This window comes from Drosophila obscura, unplaced genomic scaffold (genome assembly GCF_018151105.1).
Source record: "Drosophila obscura isolate BZ-5 IFL unplaced genomic scaffold, ASM1815110v1 contig_186, whole genome shotgun sequence".
Classification (NCBI taxonomy): domain Eukaryota; kingdom Metazoa; phylum Arthropoda; class Insecta; order Diptera; family Drosophilidae; genus Drosophila; species Drosophila obscura.
Window position 1 is genome coordinate 4,598,029 of NW_024542774.1, and position 22,661 is coordinate 4,620,689.

The window sequence follows — 22,661 nt, forward strand, 5'->3', positions numbered from 1 at the left end:
CCAATAATAGACCCACGGAATTGGCCCAACAGTCCCTTATGAACAACGCTACGCTGCTTCGATTGCAATTGGCTTTTATTTCTCATTCCACAATTGTTTGCTTGCTCGGTGCCTTGGAATTGGTTAATAAATTATTAAAGCCTTACGACTAAGAGGGTCATGACTTATGGTTCCGCTCCTAACTTGAAGGAGGCGTACCCTTAGCTAACACTAATTCTAGATGAGCTCAAGAGGGCTGGGCTGGGCTGTCGCTGGCTGACTGCACCTGCACCTGCACAGTGGCGGCTAAAAACAATAGTAGTTGGAGTGGAGTACCTTTAATTCTTCATTGCTGCATTTTTTGGCGCTACTACTATTACTTTGGCCGCTGCTGTCAAGTGGCTCTGGGATGTGTATCGATTAGCTTATGGCACGAGTGGGTTAGTGTGGTGGCGCCAAGTATTTGGATTAGTGCAGTGGGTAGTGGTTATGGGGTCCTTAGGGCTACGGACTATTATCCTATGCAACTACGCAAGTCGGTACAGTTTCTGCTGTACTATCACATGTTTTATTGAGTGGGGATCCTGGTCCTGCTGCCTCCTCTCCTCTCCTCACAGGCTCGTCGTCGCCTGCAGCTTTAGATAGCGCGTTCCGCTCTCCGCGTCGGCGAGGCGGGCTATGTGATCCGAGGCGGCGTAGCAGGTGGTCGCCGTCGGAGTGCCCGGTCGACTGTTGTTGTTATTGTTGTGTATGCTGCTGCTGTTGCTGCTGCCAACGCTGCCACTGCTCCTATCCGCTCCGACGCCGCTGCCATTGACACCGCCCGACTGGCGGAGGCGCGTGGCGCCCCAGATGAGCACCAGCACGGAGGTGACCAGAACGCCCAGACCCAGGCCGGGCAGAAAGCTCTTGTTGAGGGAATCTATGACCGTGTAGCTGTGCAGCAGTGTCGACTGCTGGTGAGGATGCGTCTGCTGGCTGCCCGCCATCGTGTTGAACTGTCGCTGGTTGTGCTGATAGTCCTCGCTGGCCTCCTGCTCCTGGGAGTCGGGCTTCAGCTCGTTGGGCGTGTAGTAGGGGCGTCGCTGGTACTGGCGCGACACGGGAATGGAGCCCGGACTGCTCAGCTGCAGCTGGGTGATGTTGGAGCATCCGATGTTCAGGTCCGCCTTCGGATTCTGCTCCTGCACCATCACCAGACAGAATCGGTAGCTGAGAGTAAAATCGAGAAGGGATTGGATCGGTGAGTGGATAATCGGGAAAATCGGGCAATTCAAGCACTGCTTACCTCTCGCCTATGTCCAGGGAGGAGCTGTCGGGAACGATGACGCTGACCGTGTTCTGGCCATTCACCACCTTGCTCTCGCAATGGATCTGCAGATGGGAATGTGGCATTTAAGCAGGTGCAAGAGGCAGGAAGAGTAGACGTTCTACCACTTACCGGCGAGTTGTCGATGAGGATCTCATTAATGTTCTCCTCCTTGTAGACAAAGATGGCATCGCACATGTAGTCCTTCTTGCTGAGATTCAGCAGCCAGGTGAGGATCAGGCCATAGTCCGCCGAGTAGTGCAGATCGTGTAGAATAATCTGCGGAAGGAGGGAAACGTTTTGATTTATCTGCACATCGCACATCGCACTCTGGTCTGGTCTGCTCTGCTTCAGTTGCTCCTCTCACCTCCTCGGACAAATCCCTGACGGGCGACGTCTGATTCGGCTTGGCCAGGGTCTCCAGATGCTGCATGATATTGGCATTGTCCTTCTCCACATTGTCCATGTCGCAGCTGAGCGTCTCCACGGGCACCTGCAGCAGCGGAGCGCCCTCAAGGCGCGGCGGGGTCACACAGGAGGCCGTGAGGCTGGAATGCAGCTGGGAGACCTGCAGCCACTCGGCGAAGGGACGAATGCTGCAGTCGCAAGAGAGCGGATTGTCCTGCATCTGGAGGCTCTGCAACTCGCGGGCTCCATCCATGGCGTTCCTAGCCACAATGGAGATGTCGTTCCCGGCCAGCCGCAGCTCCCTCAACGATGGCAGCGGTGCTATCAGATCCGAGGTAAGGGCGCGCAGGAAGTTATGCGTCAGGTCCAGGACAGTCAATCGACTCAGATGCTGCAGCGAGGAACTGGAGATGGCCACAATGCCGTTGTAGCTCAGATCCAAGCTGTCCAGAGCGCCCAGTCCGTAGAAGGCGTGATCCTGCAGCACATCGATCTGGTTGTGGCGCAGCGAGAGGCTCACCAGCCGCGAGAAGTTGGCCAGCGCCTTGTTCTGAATGCTCTTGATCATGTTCCGATTGAGATTCAGGCTCTCCAGGTTCCTCATCCCAGCCAGCGTCTGTGCGCTGAGCGGTCCATTCAGATTGTTGGCCGTCAGGTCGAGTTGCCGCAAGCTCAGGCACTGGCTCAAGGATCGCAGGCTCTGGGCATAGTCGCCCAGCCGATTGCCGCCCAACTTGAGCACCTCCAGCTTCCGCAGATTGCTGAAGGTGCGCTGCGATATGCTCGAGATCTGATTGCTGCTCAGCTCCAGGTACACCAGATTGGTCAGGCCCACAAAGTCGGCCGTGCCCAAGGCCTTAATTTTGTTGTTGGCCAGGTCCAGGCGTTCGAGGGCTCCCAGCGTGGACAGGGCATTCCAGGGCACACTGAGCAGAGCGTTGCCGGGCAGCCCCAAGGCCTGCAGGGGACCCTTGATGCCCAAGAAGGCAGACTTGTGCACCCGCTTGATCTCCCCCGAGGAGATGACCAGCCCATGCAGCGAGACGCCGTCGAAGATCTTCGCATCGCTCAGAAAGGTCACGTTGCGCAAGGAGCAGTCGAGCAGCGATATGGAGTACGGGGAGGTGCGCAGCCTATCCGCCAGCAGCTGTGAATAGCATCGAGCAGAGTCCAGGGTTAGTATAGGTCTACCAATGCATCCGCAGTGGATATTCTTACCAGCAGTCCATGCAGATCGATGTTGCATCTGAGGGTATGTGGCAAGTCGCATCCGCACTCGAGCTCCGCATTCCGGGAGCCCGTTATATTGGGACACTTCCATTCCATGAGGCCATCGTCCACGGGCAGGGGCAGCGAGGAGACCTGCTCGGCCTTCCTCTTCCTGGGCGTGCTCTTGTTGAAGTACTTTACGGCCGAAGACTTGGACTTGCTCTTCCCCGTGGTGGATGTAACGGGCACGGCAGCCGCCGACACCACATAGGCAGTGGGTGTGGTTGCGGTGCTCGTTGATGTCATAGGGACACTGGTAGAAGTCGTGGAAGTCGTGGCAGCCACTGTGGTGGTGGTATCCTCAAGCAGATCCTTGAGTTCATTGGCCTCTGTCAGCGCAGAGACCAGACAGAGCAGCAGCACAAATAGGCTGCAATGTAAATGGAAAAATTTTCATGGAAATTATTATTATTATATTGAAAGCAACAAAACACTTGGATACAACAGCAGCAACAGCAGCAACAGCAGATTATGCGTTTTTAGGTCAAGCAGCCACTGACACTCTGACACAATATGTGGCACCCACACACCACCCAACCCACCCGAAGGTGTTTGTTTGAGTTAAAGCGGCCCACGCTTAAATTTGCATTGTGCCTGCATCCGAGCTGATCGCTGCAAGACAATTTGCCAATTTAGAGCTTAACGCAATCAAAACTCAAGCGATTTATGCACTGTGAGATAATCTGTGCGGCTTTTGCGGGTGTGCGCGGAACTCAATGAAAATTTCACATTTCACATGATATTTCTGCACCCCCAAAGAGATCATCTCAACGAACAGGCCACCACCCAGCCACCCACCCACCCAAGCGTCGCGTCGCGTCTCATCTTGTTGCGCCTCCGCCTCCCAGTGACACACTTAAGTTGCGTGCGAGGCTTTAAAAACCCAGAATTCAGTCGCTACGCATCCAGTGCCATAGAAATAATTCCGCAGCAAAGTGCCCAGTGCTCGCAGTTGCCGTGGAAGCCTCAAATACACACAGAGCAGGATTAGCAGTGGTCCCATCTACACTCTCACTATCACTCTCGTTATATCCTGCTCCTCCTCCTCCTCCTCCTCTTCCTCATATCCATGGCCAATCAGATGCACAAGAGTGGTGCCCTAGTCCTGGTCCTCAATCTGTTGCTGCTGACACAGTCGCAGACGGAGGCCAAGCTGCTGACACGCTGCCAGCTGGCCAAAGAGCTGCTGCGCCACGACTTTCCCAGGAGCTATTTGTCCAACTGTGAGTCGTAATCCCAGACAAAGCGTTGATTTAACCGAGCTCTGTATTTGCTAGGGGTCTGCCTGGTGGAGTCGGAGAGCGGACGCAGCACGTCCAAGTCCATGCAGCTGCCCAACCAGAGCGTCAGCTATGGACTCTTTCAGGTGGGTTATCTCATCAACACTCTGTGCATGTCCATGTAAATGACCCAAACCACAAACCAACAGATCAACAGCAAAAACTGGTGTCGCAAAGGTCGTCGCGGTGGCATCTGCAACATCAAATGCGAAGGTGAGTCGAGTCGAGTCGAATCGAGTCGTCTACCCACGCGCACAAGGAGAGAGTATGAAAGATATTTTTGTGTGTGTTTATTACAGAGTTCCTGAACGATGAGATCTCAGATGATTCACGCTGCGCCATGCAGATCTTCAATCGCCACGGCTTCCAGGCTTGGCCCGGTTGGATGAGCAAATGTCGTGGGCGCACGTTGCCCGACGTCTCCCGCTGCTAAGACGGGGCTCCAGACCTGCCCACAATTTCCCCGACTTGCTCTGTAGCCTTAAACGTACTCTACTATTAATCTAGCTACTAATTAATATACAGCTTAAGCCATGATGCCCCGTACGATAATGTATTCATTCTGCAAAATGCGCAGTTTCTCGCAATCATTTCCAGGAATCTCCACTATCAGCTCTGAGGCGATGCGATGCATCGCTGATACTTGGCTTGAACTTTATTGAACTTTGTCTCATATTCGACTGATAAGACAGCGCCCAAAGCAGGGGAACTTACGAAAGCTATGACAGACAAATGCAGACAGATATCAGCTCAGAGCCACCCCAAATGGGGGAGAGTCCCAACCCTCAGACCACAAATACACAGAGAGGAAAGCACTCAACCATGGCATTCATATCGTTCAATGTGCAAGTAGACTGCCTTATCAGCTTAATCATCCAAAACGGAGAGCATTCGCACTGAGAGACGGACAGAGAGAGAGAGAGAGAGAGAGTGGGAGAGGGAGGGCCCGACGATCGTCGGTGCGATCGGTGTGATCGGTGCGCTCGGCATTTGGGGAGAGAATTTCCTAAGCGCCCCCCAATCTATGGGAGCAATACTTGGGGAGCATTTGGCTTTCGATTTTAGTACTTCAGCTCGGGTCAGCAGCGTCGCACCTGGCACCTGGCAGCTAGCGAGCGACCGAGCAAACGACGTGTGCAAATGAGATTGAAAAGCACGCCATCGAGTACGAAGCCCACGAAACGCGGTAAGAAGATACTCGGGCACAGCAGTTTATAATTATACCTACTCATAGCTACAGATACTCCGCGAAACAAACTCGTTTCCTGTTGTGTTGTTCTGCCTCTGCGTTCATTAACAACATGAAGTAAACAAACAGTTTGCTCTGCCAGAAGTATCTGTGGGGAGAAGTCACTCACATTCACTCAATCCCATACCCATACCCATTCTCATTCTTTGCTTTGCTGATCCGTGTATGCAAATCAAACAAAAGTGAAACGTGTACGTGCGTGTACTTAATGATCAAAGTAGTACCAATCATAGTTTGTACGCTTTTTGGGTGCCTTGAGAAGGTTTGAGAGAGACAATGCTAAGATAGAAGATCACAGAAAGGTAGATAGTTCCATAGAGAGCAAGGTGGGGATTAGCACATCGATGGGCATACAGGGTTTGCATCAAACATTGAGAAGGAACCAATCAAAGGCATCAATTTCTGTGTCCATCATTCAGATTCAGTCTCACATGAAATATTACACCAAATACGAGTGTACTTAGGGGAAATAGTGCATATAGAACTCGTTCGTGTGTGTGTGTGTGTGTGTGCGTGTGTGTGTGTGCTGGTCTGACTAATTAAGTATGCCCATAAATGATTAGCAAGCCAACAACAGCACACCCAGAGCAGACTTATCAAAATACGCCGAGCAATTCGTTTAATACTTTGTACCTGCGGGCAATACTTTAATGTCGCAGTCTTGCAGTTGAAGATGAAACCTCTTTGGGTGTGTGTGATGCCCGTGCTGGTCCTGCTGCTGTTGGGATCTGAGCGGGCAGAGTCCAAGAAGTATCTGCGCTGTGAACTCACCCGCGTGCTGGTGGAAAATTACAACTTTGACAAGACTTTCCTCTCCAATTGTAAGTGGTGCAGTGGCTGGAAGTTGTGGGACTTAAACCCGGATTATGATGTATTTTTTGTGCAGGGATTTGCCTGGTGGAGCACGAGAGCAACCTGGACACCAGCAAGGTAACGCGCAAGGAGAACGACAGCAAAAACTATGGCCTGTTCCAGATCAACAGCAAGGACTACTGCGCCGAGGGACGCAAGGGCGGGCGATGCAACATGAAATGTGAAGGTAATTCCACTCACTTTTTAAGCCATGTCCTATGTACATATCCCACTGGTACGAGTATATCGCATTGTGTTACGTTCTTAGACTTTTCCAACGATGACATTGGCGATGATATTGCCTGTGCCAGGCTGATTCAGGAGCGCGACGGCTTCAAGTACTGGAAGGGATGGGATCGCTTCTGTCGCAATCCCCAGAATCTGCCCAATCTGCGTGTTGCCTGCAATCTGCGTAGCCTGTCGCCTCTGCGCACACCCCGCAGCTTCTTCTACATCCCAGGCTGATAACTTATCCCCTTTTTCAGATATACTATATGTAAAAAATACGATACTAATGTATATAATTGCTTGCTCAACTTTGCATTTGTTGCACACACACACGGGACACAGATCTGCGGCTGCAGGGCCCTGTCCTCTTTTCTGTGTCTACAAGTGGGCGACCGACCACTGGTGGGGGGGGCTGACAATGCTGGGACCAAGACTGCCACTAAGACCTTCACTGGGGATGGAGCCCGTGTAATTGATAGCTGCGGTGCAACATGCTGCAACTCGATTCCCATTCAAAGTCAATCGTACAGACTTACTTCTTGGCACAGAGCCATGCACACAGCACACAGCAGACAGAACAATATCATTTTGTATTTCCGTTCAACAAAGGCGGCATTTCCGTTTGCCGGGCAACAATTGAGTGCGAGATTGTGGTGGTGTGTGTGTGGTGTGTGTTCTACAACGCACCGCAGGGCATCGGATCAGGGAAGCGTAGCATGCAAAGCCATGGTAACAGGTGGAAGCTCAAAAATCAGAGCGTAACTACAATACAAATTGTACGAGAGACACAATGGCCAAACATGGCCAAGAGGAAGCACTGGCCTGGCCCTGGCTCCCCAACTGTCCGGTTGCCTGGCTGCCTGGGGTCTGTCTCTCCCGGCGGTTCCATTAGAATGCGCTTTGCATATGTACGTGGTCAAAATAAATCAGTTCTTGGTAGAACAGAAAAGTGTTGTGTTGACCATTGCCTGCACGTAGGGGCAGGGGCAGTTTCAGGGGCAGGGGCAGGGGCACTGGGGTCTGGCAACATCCTCAACAACAATAAAAATTATTTAAAATGCAGCTCAGACGAATAGCCCGACACCGACTCCTCCCCTGTCACGCTAACTGGTCAACGGCTCGCAACGTTTGAGTGCCTCTAATTTCCGCCCTGCCTCCCTCCCCCCACTCACCACATTGTGGCTAATTATGCATAAAATGCCACGCCTCACACCGCCAAGGATCTCTTTGGAGTCGGAGTCGGAATGGGAACGGGATCGGGTCGAATCCAACCGCTGACTCAGCCAGATGGGATGCACACTCAATCACATAGCAGTTGTTTGGTTTGGCCAACTAGCCGATGCTCCTTGGTGGCTGTTCTGTTTGACTTTAAACTTGCCACAGACTTGCTAATCAATCGACAACCAGTCGGCGCTCTGAGTACCAAACAAAACCGAAAAGAGCTGGAGTCGTCGTCGTCGACACCTCCTCTCTGTGTGGCAGACTGGAGACGCCGGCTTGGGTTGATTATTCTTCTGAGCCAGCTCCCACACACCGGAGCTACGAGCTGCGACTGTGCAGCAGATGGAAACGAATTCGAAATACTCTTTCGGGGTACTCTTCTACTACAGGGCTACGCCACCGATCCTTAGCTAACTTAAATTTGTATCCAAGTATCTTTTACTGCCTCCAGGCGAGTCCCACAGCTAATGGACTCCTCATCGTACACCTACCCAATGCCCAGGGCTCTGTGTTGTGGCTGGTTGGCTGTTTCGCGCGCTGTGTGTGTGTAGGCGCACAGTTCAAGCGCCATCATCATTATCATCGTCAGCCGGAGCCGGGCAGGCCAGCCGAAACTGACTGGAATTAAGGCACGTCAACGGAAATAAACCTTCGCGCACGCATCCGTGTATTGGTGCCACATATGCACATACATCTGTGTGTGTGTGTGTGTATCCGTGTGAGCCAAATGGTTGAAAATGGTTCGAGCTGTGTGGGTAACGGCATTGCAACGTTTTCTGTGGAACAGACCGAAGCGAACAGAAGAGACTTGGGCTGCCGCCTGTAGCCGGTTGATGCTGGAGCCAAGCGGCGATGTCGAGTCACAGATGAAGACCAAAAGATACAAAGATATGATAATGATGCCACAAAATGGGTGTGAATGTGTGTGTGTGTGTGTGTGTGTGTGCAGCTGACTCTTCAAACTTGCCGCAAAATACGAAATATACGAAACTGATTGAAAAATTCCAAAATGAAATCATTTGCTGCTGCTGCTGCTGCTGCGGCTGCTATTAACGAATCGTGTAAAAGTCGGGTGTTTATTTTTGCTTTTCTTATTTTTTTTTTCCATAAGTTAAAACTTAAACTGGCACACAAGCACAGGCGAGCCTAATATATGTATGTATTATTATTATTTGTTGTTTTTCTGCAGTTTAGTTTGCGCTCCCCAAATGGCCAAAACATGCGATAAGCCATTGAACAATTAAAAACGCGTTTTTTTTGCTGGCCTGCCTTCTTTGGCAACCAACAAACAAAAAACTAAAACCCAATAATTGTCGATTGTTTACAACGAAGTGCAAATTCTCTTCGGAAGGTAGTCGAATTAATTGCATGAGAAAGGAGTTACTAGAGGTATACTTTTGCAGCAATTAAAGGGTACAATTACTCCAGTTAAGATGTCAAATATAAATACTGTACATATCTAAAATTATTAACTATTTATTGGAAATTCTAGCATAAATGAAACGATTTACCACAAGTTCAGCTTTAGCTGATTCTTTTTCTTAAAGAATCTCTGGCTTGAAGTATCTTTTTTGGTTGTTGTTTAGTTACCGCAAGCGAATGACATGAATTGCTGTAAAAACAGCAGCGCAGCAGTAGCCAATTGGGCAACATGTTGCTAATCATAATGACAGCAGCATGTTGCATAGGTTAAAGGCGAAATTACCAATTTGCTATATCTTTCGGTAGTTTGGTAGTTTTATAGTTTTTTTTTTGCCATATTGAATATCAACCTGCTGTGGCATTGTTGGCGCGTTGAAAGCGCAACGAAATGTGGCTCTTGGATGTGTGTTGTGTCGTGTCGTGGCTGTCCCGCTTGGCGCGTTGTGTGTGTGTGTGTGTGTGGCAAATGAAATTTATGCCTAGCATGAAAATAGTAAAAGTTAGCTGCAACAGCCAGGCCAGCCAAAGGTCGAAATGTCACGCAAGTGGCAACCACAGACGTGTTGCACACAACAGGCAAAATAAAACCGAAGCAGCTGCTTTCGAAATTGAAGTAGCCACAGCAACAATTGTGGTCTGGCGTGAGTATTTAGCATGCCAAAAAAAAAAACGAAAAAACCAAATGAAAAGAAGGAGAAGACAAAAGGCGACAGGAAACACAGGCAAAGGGGATTTAATTGTGTGGCCCATCCTCATTCTGGGCCCCTGGATCAGTCCCTACCTCCTTGAGCCCTGTGAGAATTGGATGTGTGAATGACGGGACGCATTTGCTCCTCTGTGGAGGTAAGACGGAAACGGATGCTGGTCCTTGTCTGAATGCAGAACCACATCAATGTGTATTGTATTTACATTTACAACACGAATACTCGTACAATAATAATTCAATTATATTGCATTTGGAGTGCTATTCATGGATGCATTTGAAGTTATTTCTCTTGATTATTTGGTAATCAACTGCTACCGAATATTAAATTTATAATATCATTATCAATAATATAATTTAACACATAATTGATAATTTAAACAATTTGCAACTGCCTTCGCTCCACTATTTTCTTGTTGACAAGTGCCTGATGCCACGAATAAAATGCATGACATTCACTTGATTTTTAGAAAATACATACATACTCGTATGTTTGTATGGATGTACACAAAATACTCACCCCTCGGGGCAAGTGAAATGAGCTACAGGAGGAGACGTTCGATGTGGATGCCCATAAATTTCGAACCTCAAATTGCTTTTAGTTGTTCGCGGTGGCTGCCGTCTGCGACGGCCATATTAATATGCAAATGGCAGACAAACACACAGATTCCGAGCAACGAAAATCCAATTTAATTTAAATGAAACACAACCTGGTTCCCTGGTTCATTCATGCTCGGACAGGGCCTGACGCTGAGGCGCTCGTAAAGTGCAAGATTTGGTGAATAAAATAAAAATGCATGCGGACAAAAGCCGGCTTAAGACCGTTCCACCAAATAATGGTTTGTTTACCTTGGACCAGGGGTAATCGGATCGTATTGGTTGGGATCAGCCAGCCAACTGTTCATCCCAGAGAATAGCACATGTGCGGGGATTTGTGTAGACACAACAAGAGACCCCCGACAGAAGTTCAATTTTGCAGCAATTGCCGTCACTTACGGGCTACTTTGTCTCCGATTTGGTTAATTGTTCGAGTGCCGGTGCTTGTCCGAGCAGCTGCCCACGTGAGTGTTCCATTAAAAAGTAATTTGCCCAACAGAAAAACTTGAAAACAGACAAAAAGCCAAAGCCAAAGCCAAAGCTAAATCCAAATCCCATTCAAACAGCAAAAACACTGGCAGCCCCAACAGGCCGAGCCTCGGTAGAGACGACAGTCAGCCGCCACCCACACACTTCCGCTGACTTGTCTCGGCCCACTCTCGAAAAATAATACTCACTAATTTTATTTCTCCGACTTGACTTGTTGTGGCTGTTGTTTTGTCTCTGGTTTTTGTTTGGAGGAGAAACAAGTTTGTCAGCCCAGTGATTTGCAGTTGCGGTGACAATATTACCAACAATTTGAGACTAGAAGCGAGTCCACGCAGATCCAGAGAGCTCAGCAGCAGGCAGATTGCGATCGGAATGAATTTGCCAGCAGAAGGATGCCGCAAGGTTTAAGAATATTACAATCATTGGTAAAAAGAAACTCTGACTTATTCTAAACGCCGAGAATAATTGGTTTTATGTTATACTGCCCTGATCACAGACTGATATATAGTTGGTCCCTTAACGCTAGAATTTCATGACGATGCATGAGGAATTTCCCTGCTGCCCCTCTGCACACCAGCACAACCAGAGCAGGCCATAAACCACACAGAGAAGCCAAGTTCACAGCCCACACAGGCACCGGAGAGCGAGTGGAGGAGCAGACCGCCAACGCATGTGCATAATGCTAAATCGACTGTTAATTGCGACATTTCGAAAGCCGTCAAGTCAGGCCGAACTCACACACACACACACACACACACACACACTGAGTCTCCAACAGATCCAATAAAATGGATATCGCTGTTCGGCAGTCAAAAATTGAATCAATTTGGTAGGAAAATATTAAACAAGAAGAAAGCTGACTGGAGTCTGGGCACGGAAATGGGTCTGAAAATGAACTAAATTAAAGATATTATGCGACAACATACGACATGCCACATACACATACACAGATACAAATACACACACACACACACACACACAACTGTCGGGCCCACACCAAGAGCTCCACTCCGCAGCCCACACACAAATGCAAATGCCAGAGACAGCGCCAACTGCTGCGGCTGCTTGGATGCTGCGGAGGAGTATGCTAAGTGAATGGATGCTGGATGCCTCATGTGCACTGCCAGAAATCCACACAGATCATATGCCTGGTGAAGATGCCAAGAGAAACGAAATCCCCAACATGTTCATTCCCCAAGACAGTGTTTAGTTTCGGTTTAGAATCATCTTCGGGGTAGATCATCTGACTGTTAACTTTATTACCTCGACGGCGACACACTTTGGGCACAAAAGTAAGTGGGCAGGTAGCGGCAGCAGGCATATATATCTCTTGGTTGCTGGCTGCCGCTGTTGCGCTCCCATTGCCAAATTTGGCAACTTGTTGTGGAGCAACCAGCCAACAGTTAAAAGCCAAGAGGCAGCAGCAGCAGCCGCAGCCGCAGCAGCACCAGTAACCAAGTAAGTGGCACAAATGTATTTTTATTTATCTCTCTTTTTTTCTTGGTTATTTTTTTCCCCTGTATTTCTGTCGTTTCATTCCCGCATCAAAACGGACGCCCACAGACGAGCAAACAAAAGACTTAGGCAACGAACTTGCCGGCCCATATCCATAGACGACACACACACACACACAAACCGACGCAATGGAGAAGAACAGGGAGACGGAGCCCAAGCGGCTAATGAGCAGCATGTAAAGCAGTAAAAAATTATATAAACATTAATTATGAACAACAATCTTTGTTCCGTTTTCATTGTTGTTGTAGGCGTTCGAAAATGAAATGAAAATACAAAGATTTTCTTCAGCTGTAACTCAAGTAGAAAGATCCAGAGCTGCCTGCTGTGAAAATGATAAGTTATAGAGAATCGGGAAGAGTATATAAAGGGTTAGAGAGGAGGAAAGCCAACGACAAAGCGCTAATTGCGCGTAAAACCGAGCAGCAGATGTGGTGAGCCCAGGCCCCGGCCGCCTCCGTGTGTGGGTTCATTTTGAATTCCCTCCCCTCCCAACACTACCATTTCTTCTGCGTCTCCTCTGTTGCGTAGGTTGAACAAACTCCCCCTCCGTTGTTGCATGTATATTTGAGAGATATTAGCCCATTAAACATAACGAAAGATGAGAGAAACGCAACGGAAGAGTTGACTTTAAGTTGATTGAAATCTTTATAGCAAAAACATTATAATTTCCAACACGAAGCGGCCATCGGGCGACGTCGGAATTAAGACTGACTAAGCCGAATCGCAGTCAATTAGATTAGAGTGTTATTATTAGATTAAAAGCCGCTAAGTTCTCTGGCACACGAAGAGGCAAACACAAAATAGCCAAATGTATTTCACGACTCTTTTCTTATGCCATTCCAAGGCTGTCTGTCCCACCTCGATTTCTACAACATAAAACGTTGTGGGCGTCTCTTTTATTTGCCTTTTGTGGCGACTCACCTTAGCTTTGGCCACATCTTGCTGGTTGCTGCCAAAGTCCGGAGATAGTGTGGCATGGTTCTTTATCAGCGTGCGAAACTTAAACAGAGAGCAGGCAGGCAGGCAGGCGATCGCTGGCAACGTTCATAGAACAATAAACAGCATTAACCTGGCCTCTACCTGGCTCTGGCACTGACACACACACACACACAAACACAAAGCGGCTGTCTTCTGCCTTCTGCTCCAGAACGTATTTAGAATGCGATAAAGATCTTTACGGTGCACCGACGCCCAGGGAGCGACAACAGCGGCAATAAATGGATGGAATGGGACGTCAGTTGACACCGCTGGAGCTGGACAGAAGGCTCACACACACGCGCACACACACTCGCGGACACACAGAGGCACAGTCGAAATTAAAATTTCATTCATGAAAAACTACCGACCGACTCGGAGTGCAACTCGAATAATAGTCAACTGAAAGAACCGGAAACGGATGCGAATCCGACGCTGTTGATGTTTGTCTTGCCCCCCGCCAGGATTCCAAGAGTTTTGAGGGATGATGACGCGGACAAAGACGCTGTCGCAGGTAGGCTGTGTGCCACTCGCGATCGTAACTCCACTGACAACTGGCGACGACCGTTCGTTGGGTATTGTCAAATTTGCATTTTTCACATTTGCCGCTTGAGACGAACGTTGGCTGCATGCGGCAACAAGGTGCACATCGACAGAGAGGAGAACGGAGGAGAGCACACGCTATCAAATGCCACGAACTGAACACGACCACGTCTGAAACTCGACTGAGCGGCCTACGCTCAGGTAAGGCGGCTCGAGCCGCCACCAGAATGATTTCATATGCGTTGTCTGGGCTGTGCATCTGTATGGGTGTGTGCCTGGGTGTTTGCCTTCGCGTTCGGTCGATTCATTCACAAATACTGGTCCGGTCTCTGGTCTCTGGTCTGTTCGCTGTTGTTGTTGACTTCGGCTGAATGAGCCGCCCCGCCTCCGCCTGCAGTGTGGCAGTGTGTGGGCAGGCATGGAATTGTAAGAGTACATATCCACGCGGTTCAACTTAATTCTCATTTTTCGCTTGCCAAAGATCGCCAGAGCCCAGAGCCGCATTCGACTGCAGGCTTAACCCAAATACTGGCCACTAACTAGCCGTTTGACTGGCCATCGTCGGGCTGCAAAGAAGTGCTGGATGGAAAATAAATCACGCAGCGGAAAAAGTTCTCACACTCGACATGGCATCTGGCATGACCATCGCTGGCCGTGGGCTATTTGATTTTCACATTGAATGTGCCGCAAAACAATTTTCTTGTTTATCCATTTATTCCCCAAGCGGACTGGGAGTAGCGCAATGCACAAATATGGACAGTGGAAAACGGGTTACAATGATTAGCACGCCGCACACACGTCTACGTCAACTGCGTATGGTACGTATGCTACGAATGCTACGTCTGCTTGGTCGGCGGCATCATTGGCAGGAGCAGCCAGCCACTGGGGCAGCATTAGATCTACGTGGTAACGGAGAGTGCTAACTTAATTAATTTGTGCTATTGTCCACGGTTTCCGTCTTGAGGGGCACCATCGAGGGCGGTATGTTCAGCGTCTGCAGTGATTAGGAAAAACAAATTAGTTGCATAAATGTATTCGATTTTGAATTATTAACTCACCTTGCCCGGACAAGCAGCCTCGTACTGATGCTTTAGGCTTTCCATCTCGTAGATGCAGGTGGACAGGGCCGTGCGCAGCTCACAAAGCAACACCATGTCGGAACGCAGCTCGTTAAAGGATGTGCATATATCCTCGGTGGGCGGTGGCGCGGGATCTGTGAAGAACAATACAATTAGCAAATGTAGGACAAAGTCCCAGTTACTCAACCTACCAACTTTGAATTCCTGTATGGCCTGCTCGAGAGCCTTCACCTTACGCTGACCAATGTTGGCAGGCAACTTCATCTTCTGCGACCGCAACGAGACCCCAGATCCACGCAGATCGGCAAACTTGATGCCGCTGCTGCCTATTTCGATTGCATTCACCACCGAGTCCACCTTCGAGGGTCGCGGCTGATGGTGCACCTTCTTCTTGTGCAGTTTCTTTTCGTATTTGCGAGTGCTGGGCGTACTGGATGCATGCTCATTCTGCTGATCCGCCTGCGAGATGAGTTTTTGTAGATCCTGCGTTTTGCGCTCACGCTCCTTTTTGCGAGCCTCGATCTTCTTCATCTCATTAATGAGCATCTGCTCCTCCTCCACCTGCAGGGTGGTGCGCTTGAACAGTTTCTCAAGCTGCTCCTTGCGGCGCCGCTCGTGCTCCGGATCATACGAATATATTTTCTTCTCTATGGTCTGATTCTTGGCCTTGGCTAGCAGCGCCACGACCTCATAGTACCGCTCCTTGAGCTCCTCCACAGTTTTGTCCCCGTGCTGCTGACGGTTCCAACGATCCGCCATCACGATAAAGCGAAGATCAAAGCTGTGACAGGAATGGTTAATGAAATACTTTTCCAATGGCTAATTCGAGCTATTTACCGTCTTGCCAAGTCAAACAGATGATCCGTCTGCACCTTGCTCCAGTTGGTTATGTTGTTCCTCAAGTGCGCATTGTACTCCGTCATGGTGTAGGAGGGGATTTCCAGCTGTACGTTGAAATTGGCAAACGGATACTCTCCCGAATCATCGCTGACCCTTTTCCAGTGATGAAAGGCGGCTGAATCGGTGCGCGCCGGGTTGGCAAACGGCGCCCACTCCCACTTGCGCACCTTCTTCATCCCCAGCCGCGCCTTGGTCTGCTTGTAGCCGCCACCAATGCCCAGTGCCGTGTCTGTGGGCAGCAGCGGCGGGGCATCTTTCTTGTCTGTGTAGAGCAGGGCGAACACCTCGCGGTGCATGCCCTCGGGACGCCGAGAGGCATGTTTGGTGCTGGTAAATATAGTTTTTCTTAAAAATGCTCATTTTACTCAACAATATATTACTGTTTACCGTTCGAAGTTGCGCTTTTTTGTTGCAAGAAAGGAATCCTTTGTCACTTCGGGCGTATTGGCACGCTCCATGTCCAGAATATCACGTACGTCGGCCGACATTTTGCCTTCTTACTGTTACTTAATTATTAATGAATACGATTTAAATTTATATTGTTTACTTTTCGTAAAAATTCGCGAAAACGATACAATTTGACAATGAGACCGTATAAGAGATACCTGAAAATCTAACGTTTGCACTTCGGAAAATACCGATTTGTCTTTATATTACAGTATATTTCGGAGGTATATTTTATGGGTAAGTCCGTGGCCACACTGGTTGCATTTAACGTGCTCAAGACAGGCAAAAATTATGTTGTTTTTCTGCCCATCGTGCGGCAATATATTGATCATTGAGGAAGATACAGATAGCCACCGCTTCACATGTAACACCTGCCCATACATATCGAAGATCACGCGTAAGATATCAACGAAAACCTTTCCCCGCCTCAAGGTAAGTCCATCAATTTGATGATGCAATTTAAGTTCCATCAACAATAATGCTTGACTTTCCGTCCACGCAGGAGGTGGATCACGTTCTGGGTGGCAAGGCGGCGTGGGAGAACGTCGATTCGACGGACGCTGATTGTCCTTCGTGTAGCCACAAGCGAGCCTATTTTATGCAAATTCAAACCCGGTCGGCTGACGAGCCCATGACTACATTCTTCAAGTGCTGCAACCACCAGTGCGGTCACACTTGGCGGGACTAATGCTCCACCTAAAAACACTGATTATCACTCGTCTCCTTGGGCAACAAGCCCACCCCAGATTCAGCACAATGCAGCCCCGAACAGTGGAGAAGAAGACACCGGTGTGTCAAGTGGAGGATAGAGCCGCTCTGAAGGTGGCTCGGCAATGCCTGTTGGGCGGTCAGGTGATAGCACTGCCCACAGACACTGTCTATGGGCTGGCATGCGATGCCAACAACGAGCATGCCATCCAGCGCTTGTACGAGATTAAGGGAAGAGACGAACACAAGCCTGTGGCCATCTGCGTAAACAATATTGAGGCGCTGCGTCGCTATGGTCAGGCTGCACACCTCAGCGACGAGCTGCTAACTCGTTTGCTGCCGGGCCCTCTGACCATTGTGATTGAGCGGACGCCCGAGTTGAGCAATCGTTTCCTGAATCCCAGCACCTCCAAGATAGGCATCCGCATTCCAGACTTCAAGTTATACGCGATCTGTGCTCCGTGTGGCACGAACAGCCGCTTGCCCTGACCAGTGCCAATCGCTCCAGTGCCCCCAGCAGCCTCCAGGTGACCGAGTTCCGTTCGCTGTGGTCCCAGCTGGGCGCCGTCTTCGATGCTGGTCAGATTGGTATCACCGAGGAGCGTCGCCTGGCCTCTACTGTGATTGACTTGGCCACACCAGGATACTATGAGATCGTGCGTGCTGGAGTGGCCCTCAAGCAGACCCTGCGCTTGGTGGAGGAATATGGGATCAAGCCTCGCAAGGATATTGCTCAAATACTATAGAAGGATCGGTTCACCGATGAGTCTTTAAATAAACTATAACTTTATTTGGTTTAATTTTGATCATCCTGCCTTGCCTTGCTTGGGTGAGGGGACAACAAGATGGGATTAAAAAATATATACATATGTATGTAAATCCGTGGATGTACATGATTGGAACTATCATTGAAAAGACTCTTAACTGGTCAGTCTTCTAGCCTCGGGCTAATTGTAGTGGCTAGTCTTGGCCACTTGAATGGGCGCACGTCGTCTGGGCAGCTCGTTCTCCAGCAGTCGCCAACGCTCTGGAGGCCATACGATTGCCACCGCCTTCGCCGTCATCAGACCCAGTGCCACCGGCCCGAATGTATTGCTGTCCATGGAGTGACCCGTGTGATCACCCTCCACCCAACAATGGCCCTGTGGGACGCTCACTATCTCATCGCGGTAGCCTATCGTGGAAACCACATCGCCCTGCAGGCCGACCACACGTTTGATGATCTTCTGGGCGGGATCCTTCGGCGAGACGAGTGATATTATGTCCCCTCTCTCCACATCACAGTTGTGATTCCCCCAACGCAACAGGAACACATAATCCCTCACATCTGCCACTGGATTGAGTGCGGGCTGCATGGAGGTACCTGTATCGGATGCGATGTGGCGTGATTCTCTCTTAGTTAACAAGCAATCCCTATAGCAGGCAACTTACCGTCCACTCTGGCTACATAGCCCACGCAGTCGAGGAAGGTAATCCCCAGTGGCAGGCCGTAGAGTACAGATTTAGTAAAGAAACGAAATGCCATGTGTCAGGTACGGGCAGCTGATGCGGGTCCGTGAAGTTACAAATTCTCTGTTGGACACCTGACACCGGTTTGGGGCTGCAATCCCCAGCCTTTCGATTCCGCTTAGTTACAATCGACCAAAAACACTAGAATTAATACATAACCAGCCAGAATTTGGCTGAGTTTCGTCGCCCCAAGCCTTTTGGCATTCGCAGCGAACGACCTGCACAGTCGGTTGTTTATGCGCCAGTAAACAGGGTGTCTGAACGGAAATACAAATACGATATTTATTATAGTAATATAGATTATAGCAGTGAAAGCAAGTAAAAGTGAAGTTTCCAGCTATTGTACTATTGTTACAGGTGATGTGGCCAAGTTTTATTTTAATTTGTAGTGAAAAAGAAATGGGGTTGACTGCTCTTGGACAGGTCTCAGCAGCCCTCCAGCTCTCTCGGAATGGGAATATCGTTTTGTTTGGCAAAATGAAGGAGAGCCTTGTATTTGTTCTTCCAGTTTCCGACCTCGATGCGTATCAGCTCGTTGTCTTCGTGCCTTTGCTCTAGCTCGGTCCATTCGCACGATTTTTTCGTCTCCAGCTCGTCCTTTTGCTCGATTCTCTTGATGCGGCAACTGGCAGCATAGCCGCGGTTCTTCAACGTGCGTCTTCGCTGCTTCATCCGCACGATCTCCTCGCGGTTGAGGCCACGCATTTTCAGGGTCCGATTCAAGTCCCTCACTGAAATGGTGACCAGCTCGTCATCCGTGATGTCGGAAATGGGACAGGGGGAAAGTGGTGGCTAGAAAAGTTCATACAATATATGGTTTTATATCGTTTATAGTGAATTTCAAAACAACATACCAACGAGGACTTTCTTTCACGCTTGGATTCCATTTTAAATAGGAATAAATAACTTTTTAGCTAAATTTTTCTTCTCCGACGGAGTTTTTGCGTTGTTATTGTGGGACTGACCCTCAGAAATATACCGAAAATATATCGTAAATATACCCAGAAAAAAACTAACTTAACCCACTTAACACCCCTTTATTTAAACAGGTGAGCACCTTGAGGTAAACAGCAGATAATAATACTCTTTGTAAATGTAAATGTGTAATAAAGGAATTTAATAAATTGATGAAACTGATTAAATATACCATTATACACCGATGTACCGTAAAGATCCCTTCAACTTCATTTTGACGTAAAATATCCAGAAAAGTTATTGTTACATATTCGAGTGCTATAATATTTATCGTTCAATACAATTTATAAAAAGGCCGAGGTTTTTCAAATGAACCTGTAGTACATCTTCTGTCATTTCTGCATAGTTTCGATGCAGCTGCATCCATTTTCATAGCATTCAAAGATAAAAAAATTAACAACTGAAAGACCTCAATTCATTTTTGATTGTTTCTTACCCTGTAAGGGCAATTTTTTCAGTACTATTTTCGCTTTTAATGGGAATGGCAAATGCATATAGCTTTTCTAGCAACATAGGAGGGGTCTTCTCACTAAAATTATAGTTGAAATAATTCCTAATATGATTTTTCAGGTAGAAGGTGTGATAGAAGCGGCGCAGCATGTTTTTGTCGCTTAAGGTACGTGTGCTATGCGCTTTGCTGTGCAGCTCCCTCGCTAAATCCTTGTGGTTTATGTACATTAGGAATGTTTTCAGCGTAACCGGATATTCATAAGATACGCCTTTGAAAGTGATCACAGTCAGATCAGAGTCACTGTCTGTGCTTCCCATAGGGTCCGCCGTTTCATCTTTGCATCTCGTGGATGATCTCTCAGGACATCGCGGATCAGCATCTCGCGTATTTTAGAAAGGAACACTCTAAAAGCAAAAATAGAAACGCAATTAAAATGTCGAAAACTACAAAAACTCAGAAAACAGAGATACTTACGGGGCTGCCTCTAGTGGATCTGTACGATTCTGTTCGGCTGCCTTTTCAACTCCATTCGATGCCCTGCAATGTACAAGCCATTTCAAAATAACACGTAAAATGCATTCATATTTCCATTTACCCTTCTGACTCCGATTGGCGCACACGCTGAGCAAACTGGAGAAGCCTCACCCGCAGCTCGGGGGGCGCAGCTCTAAAGGAGTAGTGGTACCTTACCCGGAAGCCCTCATCTGTGTAGAAGGCGTGGTAGAAGCGTTGCATCAACTGTTCATCCGTAAGATTCGTCGCATCTTTCCTTATTTTCTCTTGGTCTGATGTCCTGATCTGGTAAATCAGGTCCTTGTAATTGATGTACTGACAAAAGCATTGCGGGGGTATGGGATATTCCCATCCCATATGAGGTGTGACGCCTTCAAAGGTTATAATTGGTTTGATAAGCTGTGGTTCGTCGAGTTCCTTGGGTTCATTAGGACTGTCGGCAATAACTGAGCAGGTCGGCCGACTCAGCAATTTTTCGCGTACCACTTCGGGACATGGTTTTAATTTGAACTGGAATCGTTCGCGGATTTCTGGCGAGCTGTAGAACTGTCTGAAGTATTCCCTGGTACACTGCCTTTTGGATAGATGCTTGTACTCGTCGCAGCTCCGCATTTGCTTGGTGATTTTATTTAGATTCTTGATGTACTTTTTAAAAATCAAATAGGCCACAGGTGCATCGTTATCCGTTTCCGTGATACAATCTGAGCTTTTGGGTCGCTTCAGATCTGGGGATAGTTTAATCAAATCTGGAAAAGTTCGCCTCAGCTTCTTAGCTTCCTTGCGACTGGGTATGGCCAGTAGGCGAGCGCTCATGTCCGAGGTACACGCTTTCAGGGTGTACTTGTATCGCTCCCGAATCTCTGGCGTCAGATAGAATGCCATGTAATAAGCATAGGCACAATCCTCAAAGCCCATGGGCGCATACTCGGGGTCATTGAGCTTCAGGTGACACGCAATACTGTACAGGTTTTCCAAATATACCGCGAATTCTTCATAGCTCACAATCGAAGAGTCGCTGTCAAAGGGACAAAGCGTTGAAGCGTTCAGTAGGTCGGACACACTCGTATTTATGTAACGTGGACTCACCTGCTTTTGTTATGTTCAGCCAAACTCTTGACTGCCGATTCATCCATGGCTTGGCCACATTCCAACAACTTTGGCATCAGAGCATCAGGTGCCTTGGGGAATATATTGGTAGACTTTCGCTTTTTGGGAAACAAGTAGAAGTTTTTGTAGAATCGCCGCCACCGATTTTGTTTCTGAGTGGCGTCGGGCAGGTCTGCTGGCGGGCTTTTATGCTTGTGTTTCATAAAATGGCGTACCTTCTTCTTGTCCACGTACTTTTTAAAGGTGTAGTAAGACACGGGAAAGTTGAACTTTCCCATTCTGTCAATGATCAAGAAAATTAGCAAAAAATGTGGCATAATGTGGTACGGTACTCACTTGCCCACTTCGACTGTTACACCATCGGCCGATTCATGCTCAAACTCTTCGGGCGATGCATCCTCTTCTGCTTCCGGCATAGAGAGCAACCTATCCTTGATTTGTTGGGGACACGCGCACAGCCTAAACGGGTAGCGCTCGCGGACAGTGGCGTCCTTGTAGAAGGCGTTGTAATACCACATTGCACACTTTTCCAGCGTTTTCTTGACTCCATCGACATCACCATTCCCAGCATGGTCGCATTGGACCTTGAATGCAATGCTCGGCAGGTTCTCTATAAGCTTAATAAATTCCTGAAATGATACTGGCTGACGCCTTTAGGTAGAATACATTTTTACGTTGTTACTTAAATTAAGTAAATTTCACAATGTGTTGGTAGACTTACTGCTTGCTTCTTGGCTTTGGCTTGGACGCCTTTTTACTATTGTTCGGACTAAACATGCTGATTTGAATTGAATATTGAAATAACGTAAGTAACGTAACGTAAACGACAACAAAATGATGGGATGGAACGTCAATAGGAACACCAGCTGTTCTGCGGCAGAGAGGAGCTGTTTTCGACTACCGTTTTTCTATCTATCGATCTATCGATATTTT

At 48.4% G+C, this 22,661-nt stretch overlaps 9 protein-coding genes across 11 annotated transcripts; 4 read left to right on the plus strand and 5 right to left on the minus strand.

The window, feature by feature from the left end:
- Positions 1 to 583: 583 nt before the first annotated feature.
- LOC111077964 (slit homolog 3 protein) lies at positions 584 to 14,224 on the minus strand. 2 transcript variants are annotated; one of them, XM_022372486.2, is made up of 6 exons: positions 13,443 to 14,224; positions 2,915 to 3,335; positions 1,656 to 2,843; positions 1,421 to 1,567; positions 1,268 to 1,353; positions 584 to 1,191 (listed from the first exon to the last, which is right to left on the minus strand). In XM_022372486.2, the coding sequence occupies exons 1-6, from the start codon at positions 13,496 to 13,498 to the stop codon at positions 591 to 593; spliced, it is 2,499 nt and encodes an 832-aa protein (XP_022228178.2). In that variant the 5' UTR covers positions 13,499 to 14,224; the 3' UTR covers positions 584 to 590. The 2 variants fall into 2 exon arrangements, with proteins under 2 accessions (XP_022228178.2, XP_041449238.1); XM_041593304.1 differs by lacking the exon at positions 13,443 to 14,224 and adding an exon at positions 6,548 to 6,648.
- Positions 3,695 to 4,783, plus strand: LOC111077975 (lysozyme). Its single transcript, XM_022372500.2, has 4 exons — positions 3,695 to 4,188; positions 4,243 to 4,331; positions 4,395 to 4,458; positions 4,545 to 4,783. The coding sequence occupies exons 1-4, from the start codon at positions 4,035 to 4,037 to the stop codon at positions 4,676 to 4,678; spliced, it is 441 nt and encodes a 146-aa protein (XP_022228192.1). The 5' UTR covers positions 3,695 to 4,034; the 3' UTR covers positions 4,679 to 4,783.
- LOC111077973 (lysozyme) lies at positions 5,304 to 6,867 on the plus strand. Its single transcript, XM_022372498.2, has 4 exons — positions 5,304 to 5,431; positions 6,154 to 6,315; positions 6,381 to 6,533; positions 6,615 to 6,867. Exons 1-4 carry the CDS (start codon positions 5,386 to 5,388, stop codon positions 6,809 to 6,811), a joined length of 558 nt encoding a protein of 185 aa, XP_022228190.2. The 5' UTR covers positions 5,304 to 5,385; the 3' UTR covers positions 6,812 to 6,867.
- Positions 14,225 to 14,739: 515 nt separating the features above from the next.
- Positions 14,740 to 16,608, minus strand: LOC111077971 (DNA methyltransferase 1-associated protein 1). The gene is made up of 5 exons (XM_022372496.2): positions 16,406 to 16,608; positions 15,956 to 16,345; positions 15,310 to 15,899; positions 15,098 to 15,252; positions 14,740 to 15,033 (listed from the first exon to the last, which is right to left on the minus strand). The coding sequence occupies exons 1-5, from the start codon at positions 16,504 to 16,506 to the stop codon at positions 14,968 to 14,970; spliced, it is 1,302 nt and encodes a 433-aa protein (XP_022228188.1). The 5' UTR covers positions 16,507 to 16,608; the 3' UTR covers positions 14,740 to 14,967.
- Positions 16,609 to 16,701: 93 nt separating this feature from the next.
- On the plus strand, positions 16,702 to 17,153 carry LOC111077977 (DNA-directed RNA polymerase III subunit RPC10). The gene is made up of 2 exons (XM_022372502.2): positions 16,702 to 16,897; positions 16,968 to 17,153. Exons 1-2 carry the CDS (start codon positions 16,757 to 16,759, stop codon positions 17,151 to 17,153), a joined length of 327 nt encoding a protein of 108 aa, XP_022228194.2. The 5' UTR covers positions 16,702 to 16,756.
- LOC111077972 (yrdC domain-containing protein, mitochondrial) lies at positions 17,153 to 17,973 on the plus strand. Its single transcript, XM_022372497.2, is given in 2 exon segments — positions 17,153 to 17,612; positions 17,615 to 17,973. Coding segments are annotated over 2 exon segments (765 nt in total). The 3' UTR covers positions 17,920 to 17,973.
- Positions 17,943 to 18,838, minus strand: LOC111077974 (mitochondrial inner membrane protease subunit 2). The gene is made up of 2 exons (XM_022372499.2): positions 18,605 to 18,838; positions 17,943 to 18,536 (listed from the first exon to the last, which is right to left on the minus strand). Exons 1-2 carry the CDS (start codon positions 18,696 to 18,698, stop codon positions 18,121 to 18,123), a joined length of 510 nt encoding a protein of 169 aa, XP_022228191.1. The 5' UTR covers positions 18,699 to 18,838; the 3' UTR covers positions 17,943 to 18,120.
- A 102-nt stretch (positions 18,839 to 18,940) lies between these two features.
- LOC111077976 (transcription factor MafG) lies at positions 18,941 to 19,653 on the minus strand. Its single transcript, XM_022372501.2, has 2 exons — positions 19,537 to 19,653; positions 18,941 to 19,474 (listed from the first exon to the last, which is right to left on the minus strand). Exons 1-2 carry the CDS (start codon positions 19,567 to 19,569, stop codon positions 19,109 to 19,111), a joined length of 399 nt encoding a protein of 132 aa, XP_022228193.1. The 5' UTR covers positions 19,570 to 19,653; the 3' UTR covers positions 18,941 to 19,108.
- A 109-nt stretch (positions 19,654 to 19,762) lies between these two features.
- LOC111077970 (protein telomere ends associated-like) lies at positions 19,763 to 22,560 on the minus strand. 2 transcript variants are annotated; one of them, XR_002608209.2, is made up of 7 exons: positions 22,450 to 22,560; positions 22,065 to 22,379; positions 21,708 to 22,007; positions 20,704 to 21,636; positions 20,583 to 20,645; positions 20,094 to 20,512; positions 19,763 to 20,014 (listed from the first exon to the last, which is right to left on the minus strand). XR_002608209.2 is itself a non-coding variant. In XM_022372494.2 (6 exons), exons 1-6 carry the CDS (start codon positions 22,503 to 22,505, stop codon positions 20,395 to 20,397), a joined length of 1,785 nt encoding a protein of 594 aa, XP_022228186.2. In that variant the 5' UTR covers positions 22,506 to 22,560; the 3' UTR covers positions 19,763 to 20,394. The 2 variants fall into 2 exon arrangements, 1 of the variants encoding a protein (XP_022228186.2); XM_022372494.2 differs by having other exon boundaries at positions 19,763 to 20,512.
- Positions 22,561 to 22,661: the final 101 nt, after the last annotated feature.

Coding starts and splice junctions, on each gene's coding strand:
- LOC111077975 (XM_022372500.2), top strand. CDS start 4,035: ATGGCCAATCAGATGCACAAGAGTGGTGCCCTAGTCCTGGTCCTCAAT. Junction 4,189..4,242: donor CAGGAGCTATTTGTCCAACT/GTGAGTCGTAAT, acceptor TGTATTTGCTAG/GGGTCTGCCTGGTGGAGTCG. Junction 4,459..4,544: donor CTGCAACATCAAATGCGAAG/GTGAGTCGAGTC, acceptor TGTTTATTACAG/AGTTCCTGAACGATGAGATC.
- LOC111077973 (XM_022372498.2), top strand. CDS start 5,386: ATGAGATTGAAAAGCACGCCATCGAGTACGAAGCCCACGAAACGCG. Junction 6,316..6,380: donor CAAGACTTTCCTCTCCAATT/GTAAGTGGTGCA, acceptor TTTTTTGTGCAG/GGATTTGCCTGGTGGAGCAC. Junction 6,534..6,614: donor ATGCAACATGAAATGTGAAG/GTAATTCCACTC, acceptor TTACGTTCTTAG/ACTTTTCCAACGATGACATT.
- LOC111077964 (XM_041593304.1), bottom strand. CDS start 6,633: ATGTCATCGTTGGAAAAGTCTAAGAACGTAACACAATGCGATATACTC. Junction 2,844..2,914: donor TCGATCTGCATGGACTGCTG/GTAAGAATATCC, acceptor TGCTATTCACAG/CTGCTGGCGGATAGGCTGCG. Junction 1,568..1,655: donor TCAGGGATTTGTCCGAGGAG/GTGAGAGGAGCA, acceptor CTCCTTCCGCAG/ATTATTCTACACGATCTGCA.
- LOC111077971 (XM_022372496.2), bottom strand. CDS start 16,506: ATGTCGGCCGACGTACGTGATATTCTGGACATGGAGCGTGCCAATACG. Junction 16,346..16,405: donor AAAAAGCGCAACTTCGAACG/GTAAACAGTAAT, acceptor TATATTTACCAG/CACCAAACATGCCTCTCGGC. Junction 15,253..15,309: donor CATACAGGAATTCAAAGTTG/GTAGGTTGAGTA, acceptor TGTTCTTCACAG/ATCCCGCGCCACCGCCCACC.
- LOC111077977 (XM_022372502.2), top strand. CDS start 16,757: ATGTTGTTTTTCTGCCCATCGTGCGGCAATATATTGATCATTGAGGAA. Junction 16,898..16,967: donor AAACCTTTCCCCGCCTCAAG/GTAAGTCCATCA, acceptor CCGTCCACGCAG/GAGGTGGATCACGTTCTGGG.
- LOC111077974 (XM_022372499.2), bottom strand. CDS start 18,698: ATGGCATTTCGTTTCTTTACTAAATCTGTACTCTACGGCCTGCCACTG. Junction 18,537..18,604: donor CTATGTAGCCAGAGTGGACG/GTAAGTTGCCTG, acceptor CATCCGATACAG/GTACCTCCATGCAGCCCGCA.
- LOC111077976 (XM_022372501.2), bottom strand. CDS start 19,569: ATGGAATCCAAGCGTGAAAGAAAGTCCTCGTTG. Junction 19,475..19,536: donor GTGAAAGAAAGTCCTCGTTG/GTATGTTGTTTT, acceptor GAACTTTTCTAG/CCACCACTTTCCCCCTGTCC.
- LOC111077970 (XM_022372494.2), bottom strand. CDS start 22,505: ATGTTTAGTCCGAACAATAGTAAAAAGGCGTCCAAGCCAAAGCCAAGA. Junction 21,637..21,707: donor GCTGAACATAACAAAAGCAG/GTGAGTCCACGT, acceptor TCCCTTTGACAG/CGACTCTTCGATTGTGAGCT. Junction 20,513..20,582: donor GATCCACTAGAGGCAGCCCC/GTAAGTATCTCT, acceptor TTTTGCTTTTAG/AGTGTTCCTTTCTAAAATAC.